We start from the raw sequence: 8992 nt of genomic DNA, 5'->3' as shown, positions 1-8992 counted from the left end.
ATATATATATATATATATATACATATGTTTTGTATATACAATATATATTACGTTTGAAATGTTTACATATGTTTACATATACTAATATACAAATATAAATATATATATATATATATATATATATATATATATATATATATATATATATATATATATATATATATATATATATATATATATATATATATACATATGTTTTGTATATACAATATATATTACGTTTGAAATGTTTACATAATTGTATAACACAGTGTTTTTCTACCATTTTTGAGCTAAGGCACATTTTTTGCGTTGAAAAAATCCAGAGGCACACCACCAGCAGAAATCATTAAAAAACAAAACTCAGTTGACTGTAAAAATTTGTTGTCGCAATTGTTGGATATGAATTTAAACCATAACCAACCATGCATCACTATAGCTCTTGTCTCAAAGTAGGTGTACTGCCACGACCTGTCACATCACACCGTGACTTATTTTCCTGTGTGCAGAGTTTTAGCACTTGTCTTGCGCTCCTATTTTGGTGGCTTTTTCTATTTTTTTGGTATTTTCCTGTAACAGTTTCATGTCTTCCTTTGAGCGATATTTCCCGCATCTACTTTGTTTTAGCAATCAAGAATAGTTCAGTTGTTTTCATCCTTCTTTGTGGGGACATTGTTGATTGTCATGTCATGTTTGGATGTACATTGTGGACGCCGTCTTTGCTCCACAGTAAGTCTTTGCTGTCGTCCAGCATTCTGTTTTTGTTTACTTTGTAGCCAGTTCAGTTTTAGTTTCGTTCTGCATAGCCTTCCCTAAGCTTCAATGCCTTTTCTTTAGGGGCACTCACCTTTTGTTTATTTTTGGTTTAAGCATTAGACACCTTTTTACCTTCACACTGCCTCTCGCTGTTTCCGACAACTACAAAGCAATTAGCTACCGGCTGCCACCTACTGATATGGAAGAGTATTACACGGTTACTCTGCCGAGCTCTAGACAGCACCGACACTCAACAACACATAATTTGCAAACTATAATTACTAGTTTGCAAAAAATATTTTTAACCCAAATAGGTGAAATTAGATAATCTCCCACGGCACACCAGACTGTATTTCACGGCACACTAGCCAGTGGTTGAAAAACACTGGTATAACACATGCATTTTTATGTCCAAACTTTAGGGACCGTCCTATTAAATATTGCAGAAATGTGCATCTTTTTTTTTTTTAATGATACACATGTCAGATACAAATAATGTTTTATTGTTTTCCTATATTCATAATGTTTCTCAAAACATGATTTTAACAACAACAATGTCTCAGACCGCGATACAAGAATAAAACAAAATATACAACAAGAAGATAAAAATACATTTTCGTAAACAAGTGAGGAAAAATCCCAATGAAACGGACACAAATGTTTCCATGTCAGCGGATGAACTAAAATCCCCATTTCCTGTCACATGGTTAGACAAGAAGCTGTGGAGAGATGGCACCTTGATCTATGCATCAATCAATCAGTTTGACTACAGAGTCATCAGGCTCAGTTAAATACATCAGACCCGGGACATAATGGTATACACCTGGGTGAGTGGTTTGGGCTATAACCTGACAACACATCACGTTTCAAGGCAAATTAAATAAAGAACAGTTATGCCGTACGAAACATGACTATCATAATAACCAACATGTTTCTGTGAAGTGTGACGTGCATGTGACTGCTTTCCACACGTGATGTATGATACAACTTAGCAGAGTACACGTCGGTTTGATGTGAATAACAGTGTAAAAATGACCTGTTGCTCGTTGTAGATAAAGATCTCACACAACAAACAAGTGGAATTTCTCCGTAATCCAACTCTTTTTCTGTCAAGAATGAATGGCCTATGAATAAAAAGTGTACTAACTTACAGTATTCCATGCAGTCCCATTCACTCAAAAAAATTGATTTGTCTTTCATGGACATTCTTGAGCTGAGAGACAAGACTCACATTGTGTCCTGCACACAAACACAATGTAATGAGACATATGTTGTAAAAAAAAATTTAAAAAAATGAGGATTTCTCTCTGCTGACATTCTAGTGCAGCACCAGCATTGGTCTTTACAACTCAGAAATACATGAGTCGGGTCTAAAGTGCATCGCGTGCCATTCATTTCTAACCATTCGTCAGAAGCATCCAAAAAAGGCCGAGACGTGTCTCTCAGCTCAGGCTCCTGTCCTTTTTTTTTTTTTGCAGATGCACTTGGGTGGATGGAAAAGGAAATTAGACAATGTCTAAATCCACATCTTCCATCATTTGGACACAGGAGGCACTCTTAGGATGGTGGCTGCCTTTGGAAGTGCCTGTGTGAGTTACTGGGGAGCTTCACCATATTCATTTTTCTCTGGACTATTCAGCCTTATTATGTACGTATCCTACGTATTTATTAAAGTGTTCCCTTTTTTTTTTTTAATCACTGAAAAAGGGGCCTTTAACTGTGTTAAATCACATTAAAATGAATATGAGCAGAAATAAATGTTTGTGCCCACACTGTAAAAATGCTCATTGTAAATTCACAGCAAATAATTGCATTACTTTCACAGTAATTCACTGTGAAATATCATTACAGCAATTTACTGTAACTCCAGAGCTGTGATTTTACAGTTAATTACAACAAAGTTACCGGTTCACATAAATGCTGTACCTTCACAATTGTAATGTCTAACAGTTTGAATTTACACTAATGTGTTGTGATATTATAGAGGGTTATGATTGCAGTATTTTACTGTGAAATATAAAGGTATTGTAATCTTCACAGTTATTTGTTGTAATGTTGCAGTACTTTTTAATTATCTGTACAGCACAGCTGTTGAATTTAAAAACAGTCAAATTGGTGAGTGTGCAGTGTGCAGACATTTTTAAAAACTACTTAAGAAAATATCCATAAGAGATTTTTCTTTCTACTTCTCTCTCAATCTTAATTATTTCTCTAGCATATTTTCTTACACCTACAATATTGTTCCCCGATGGATAATAATGAAAATGTTACAGTTGCATGCTGTTTTACTACTGATCTGGAAGAGAGCATTACTTTGTTACTAAAATCAAAAAAACTAATCGACAGTCGTAGCGGAAGAGGGAGGGCTAACTCGAGTGGTTGCAATTCACATTGAAAAGGATTTGGGAGAATAAGAAGACTTGGGTAAACAATAAGCTGTGTTTCAAATCGGTACTCTTTGGTGTGGTGTTCCAAATTCATCACTGTCGTCACACTTTCTACTTTAGGTGAGAATTTTCGAGCTGATTCCGATTCTTGGGATTACAATTTGATCCAGAATAGATTCCCGATTCAAATCGATTCTCGCAATGTATTATTTGCTATAATAATCATAATAAAACCTTTTCAAAAAGGTTTTCAGGTTACAAAACCTCCTTTTTCGTTGTTGACCTATAATATAAAATTGATTCAGAATTTAAAAAAAAAAAACTTTTTTGTTTTGTTTTTATATCGATTTTTGAAAATTTAGAATCAGAATGAATACGAACAGCAATTTGGAAGTGACAAAAACATTTTTTACCCGCTTTTTCGTCTTATGCTCCATTCCATTTGCACTGGAATGTCGGAATTTCCCAGTTGCTGGTCCGAAGTCAGAGAATCCGCACCACTTTCAAAAAGGGCTGCTCTGAGTGTCAATCATAATAAAAGCTCCTGTCATCGCCGTTATCAGCATGTTTGACTAGTTTTGTTGCACAAAATCAGCCGTATGCGTTGCAATGTGGGAAATGTTTCTGGAAATTAAATTTTTCCATTTTGGTGTGTGCACACTACATCGCAAACAATGACATCTTTGTGTTTCTTTTTTATAGCTTTCGTGAGGCCATCTCGTTTTCTGACTTCCGTAACATGGCTGTGACGTCATTCTCAGCTCTAACTTGCAAAGTAAATGGAACGCAGCATTAAAGTTAAGTTAAAGTTAAAGTCCCAACGATAGTCACACACACACACTAAGTGTGGTGAAATTATCCTCTGCATTTGACCCATCCCCATGTTCACCCCCTGGGAGGTGAGGGGAGCAGTGAGCAGCAGCGGTGGCCGCACTCTGGAATTATTTTGGTGAATTAACCCCCAATTCCAACCCTTGATGCTGAGTGCCAAGCAGGGAGGTAATGGGTCCCATTTTTATAGTCTTTGGTATGGGTTTGAACTCACGACCTTCCAGTCTCAGGGCAAACACTCTAACCACAAAGCCACTGAGCAGGTCCTTATTTAGGTTATTCTCTCCTTTTTAATTATGAATTGCAACCACCCGAGTTAATCCCTCACATTAGCCAAGATGACGAATATTGAGGATGGCTAAGCGTCTATCACTGCACACTCACCATTTGGCCATACTTCTCCGTGTGAACGCACTTATGCACCCACAATGCTGAGTGGAAGTGCCCAGTGTACTTATGACGTAAGTACTCGCTTTAAGCCTGATTGTGTCTGGCATCTCACAGAGGCACTTATTGCTACGGCGGAGCCTGCACGCTTCCAATTGACCTCCAGCGTCCACTTCTCTCAAAAGCCACCACATAGAAGCAGCGATACAGCATGTGTAAAAAGATATGTAGCACATACTAAGAAGTGGATCTGGTGACGTTGAGCACACACACACACACACACACACACACACACACACACACACACACACACACAGAGAGAGGGCGTGCTGTGTCTATTCCAGCAGAGTGTATGAGCGGCATGCAGTGAAACCAGTTTCATACTCTCACACTGGACTAAGCCATCTATGCTGATTTGAACGCCACTGAATTGCTACTGATACTGACTTTATAATGCCCTTAAGCACGAGCCACTACATCACTTGACGTCACCACTTGAGGAGAATGAACTCTTGTGTTTTAAGTTCTGTACGAAAGCACCGGTCCCGGACCTGAGGCGACAACGTTTGTAACACACCTCCTCGTTTTTAGTTAGGCGGGACAATAAGGATGCAAAGCAGAATGTGATGGTGCAAAGAGTTCGGAGAAGGAAGTTGGCACTGTTGCTCTCTCGGTACTGCTCAGGTCAGTGACGCATTCGTTCCAGCAGAGGGCTCAAAATGTGTCTTAGCGTGTCCCTTTTTCTCACAGTGGTGCAGGAAATCCTGATGGCAGTAACAACAGTGTCGGTGAAGAAAGTGTGCGTGTCCAAGATGGAATGGAGTGACCTCCTCGACTCCTAACTACCATCTTGTCTTCTCTTTATCAAGTTTATGTAACACATCCTCCTTCCTTGTCACGTTCTTGCTCTACACAAAGGCCTCAGTCTTGGTACCGTTGTCCATCTGGACATAGATCTTTGGGTCTTCGTCCATCTCGTCTCTGAGGCGCTGGAGGGTGCGGCTGTGGCACAGCAAATACAAGGGCAGGCAAAATCCCAGCAAGCTCAGCGCCAAAAGGCCCACGTTCACCTGAAGACAGGGTCAAGGTCACACTCGCGAACACACCACGCTGTTTTGTTCTTTTGCAAATATTTGGACTTGCTTACCCATAAGGGGTCTCCCTCCAGGGGTCCCACCATAGCCATGAAGAGAGGCTGCTGGAGCAGGGCAAACAGAGCGCTGATCAGAGACTGCATGCCTGTCAGGCTGCCGAACTGAGAGGACGGGTAACTGCAGGAAGAGAACAAAGTTCATTATTTACCATCCACACAAACTACCACCTTGTCTCAATTCCAGCACCTTAGTACTGATACTGTTTGAGTGTATAAGTGCGTCACGCTGGGAAGTATGGCAACATTTAATGCTGTCGATACCCGGATGTTGTACTCAAAACAGTGAGTACCTTAAAGGCCTACTAAAACCCACTACTACCGACCACGCAGTCTGATAGTTTATATATCAATGATGAAATCTTAACATTGCAACACATGCCAATACGGCCGGGTTAGATTAGTAAAGTGCAATTTTAAATTTCCCGCAAAATATTCTGCTGAAAACGTCTCGGTATGATGACGTTTACGCGTGACGTCGCGGATTGTGCGGACATATTGGGACACCATTGTGGCCAGCTATTAAGTCGTCTGTTTTCATCGCAAAATTCCACAGTTTTCTGGACATCTGTGTTGGTGAATCTTTTGCAATTTGTTTAATGAACAATGAAGACAGCAAAGAAGAAAGCTGTAGGTGGGAAGCGGTGTATTAGCGGCTGGCTACAGCAACACAACCAGGAGGACTTTGAGTTGGATAGCAGACGCGCTACCGTGAGTACAGCTTTGGCTTCAAAACATTTGATCGCTTGCCCGTACGTGCGTGTCGCTATGTGCATGTCACGTACGTAACTTTGGGGAAATATATGTGCTGTATGAACTTTACGTAGGTGAACGGTACTTTGGGCTGTGGGATTGAGTGTGTTGTGCGGGTGTTTGATTTATATTGGTGGGTTGTATGGATGGGAGGTTGGGAGGTTGGGAGGTGTTTGTTATGCGGATTCATTTGTGGCATATTAAATATAAGCCTGGTTGTGTTGTGGCTAATAGAGTATATATATGTCTTGTGTTTATTTACTGTTTTAGTCATTCCCAGCTGAAAATCAGGTCCCACCCGCCTCTCACAGCATCTTCCCTATCTGAATCGCTTCCACTGCCCTCTAGTCCTTCACTCTCACTTTCCTCATCCACAAATCTTTCATCCTTGCTTAAATTAATGGGGAAATCGTCGCTTTCTCGGTCCGAATCGCTCTCGCTGCCTGTGGCCATGATTGTAAACAATGTGCAGATGTGAGGAGCTCCACAACCTGTGTCGTCACGCTACTTCCGGTACAGGCAAGGCTTTTTTATCAGCGACCAAAAGTTGCGAACTTTATCGTCGATGTTCTCTACTTTTCCTTTCAGCAAAAATATGGCAATATCGCGAAATGATCAAGTATGACACATAGAATGGACCTGCTATCCCCGTTTAAATAAGAAAATCTCATTTCAGTAGGCCTTTAATCCCACCAGCAATAATCACCATTTTAGCTTGGAAGGGGAGGGAACACCGAACAAAGTTGTGAATCATTCTAAGCAGGGGGTACACGCAGAAGTGAGAAAGGCATATGAAATTAATTTTGAATTATTGTAAAGTGGCGTAAAAAGCTAGGCGGTATCATATCAGTGGATACACATGAGTGGTTGCAATTCACAATTAGAAGCAGGTAATGACAGAACTGGATTTGGGACAGCACTAAATTGTCGAAATTGATGCACTCAGGAGAATGACGTCACAGCCAAGTTACACTGTGCGTATATTATACTTATTGATGCTTACTCATGGAAGTCTATGATTTTAGATGCAGCATTTTGAGTGCGTTGAGAAGTACAGCAAAATGCACTGCACTGTCAGTGCCCAAGTCACAAATTGGAAAAGTAGAGAAGGTCAGTGGATGTTTTGGTCTTTGAAATTTATTTTCAGGAATGGGAATTGAAAAACAAAAAACGATTGTTTTATTTGTTTGTTTTTTCACTTTAGAAAAAAAAGTAAGCGTTTTTCTTTTTTGGTATCTAAGAGAAATAAATAACAAGATCTAAATAAAAAACAGTTTTATTTTCATTTGATATTTATTATAGCAAAAACTTAAATCACCAGTCAGCAGAGATGAAACCATTTTGAATTCTTAAATGTAAATCAAAAAACAAATTCCAGGTCCTTTTTTTTTTTTCATTTCTGAAAAATAAGTTGGACAACTATTTAATGTCACTTTTTTAAAACGACAATAGGACTCCTGTTGAACAAAGATGTTATCATTATGCTAAAAATCCGTTCATTATATTTCCAATTCTGAAACGCAAATCAAAAAACAAAATTAGGGCCGTTTTTCGATTTTTATTATTTATGGCAGATTTTAAAAATAACAAAAAAGGGTTGATTTTCATAAAAATATTGCCATAAAATTAGATTTTGTGCTGTTTTTCCTTTATGGATTTAAATTTTTCCAGATAAACACAAAAATCTAATATATGTTCATCCAGTATGCAAAAATGCGTGTTCATCTGTGTGATGACAAATTGAACCTTAAGCAGTATTTTAGCTTTTCCTTTGCGTTTAGCATGTTTTTAGCATAACGGTAACATCTTAGTGTCATTAAATAGTTGTCCAACTTTTGTTTCAGAAATGGAAATAGAAAAGATGGCCCGAAATTTGTTTTTTGATTTGCATTTCCGAATTGGAAATACACAGACCTAAAAACATGCTGAACGCAAAGGAAAAGCTAAAATACTGCTTCCGGTTCAATTTGTCGTCACACAGATAAACATGCATTTTTGCATACTAGATGAACATATATTCGATGTTTGTGTTTATCAGGAAAAATAAAAATCCATAAAAGGAAAACAGCACAACATCCAATTTTATGGCAATATTTTAATGAAAATCAACCCTTTTTTGTTTGTTTTCAAATCTGCCATGTAGAATAAAAATCAAAAAACGGCCCTAACTTTGTTTTTTGATTTGCGTTTCAGAATTGGAAATAGAATGAACGGAAGGTACACGAACCCGATAAATGATGTTTTTCATATTTCAACAGGAGAACTGGGAGTAAAGACAAGAGTGTGGACTGGGCTGGAGGAAAAATTATAACCTTGTATCGTCCGTCAAAAAGATCATATATATCATCATTATCTTTGTTATTTAAACGCAGAATACAATGCTGTTATTGTTTTTTCATACTTACTTTTTAATTTTCCTTTGATGAAACGAAAATTCAATGACCAAAACATACACTGACTGACACATACAGTATATTGCGATTTTTATTTCTGGTAAGTGCGCAATGTCAGTAATAAGTGTTCAGGCAGAGCATCTATGCGAGTGACTCGCTGTGCCGACCCATGACAGGGAAAGTGAAAAACTTTTTTTTTTTAAAAACCTACACTACCAAAACACACTCAGGAAATAAGTTTGCAGTGTAAATTGACAGAAGTATTTGATTTGAGACACATTCATGTAACCAGGTCTTAAAAGATGGTAAAAATACATTGTATATGTAACAAAACACACACTACACACTATATCACA

General features: G+C 38.3%; 1 protein-coding gene across 1 annotated transcript in view; it reads right to left on the bottom strand.

Annotated features, from left to right (window-relative positions):
- Nucleotides 1–1222: 1222 nt before the first annotated feature.
- Nucleotides 1223–8992, bottom strand: part of LOC133663450 (large neutral amino acids transporter small subunit 4-like) — a 47463-nt gene continuing 39693 nt past the window's right edge. The window contains exons 13-14 of the mRNA XM_062067925.1: nt 5488–5611; nt 1223–5410 (exon numbers count right to left, since the gene is read on the bottom strand). Of these exons, the coding sequence (XP_061923909.1) occupies nt 5249–5410; nt 5488–5611 (286 nt within the window). The 3' untranslated portion in view covers nt 1223–5248. The remainder of the gene's footprint in view (nt 5411–5487; nt 5612–8992) is intronic.

The sequence above is a fragment of the Entelurus aequoreus genome, linkage group LG13, assembly GCF_033978785.1.
Source record: "Entelurus aequoreus isolate RoL-2023_Sb linkage group LG13, RoL_Eaeq_v1.1, whole genome shotgun sequence".
Lineage (NCBI taxonomy): Eukaryota > Metazoa > Chordata > Actinopteri > Syngnathiformes > Syngnathidae > Entelurus > Entelurus aequoreus.
The sequence above is the reverse complement of the archived record's forward strand: the minus strand, read 5'-3'. Positions and strand labels throughout refer to the sequence as shown.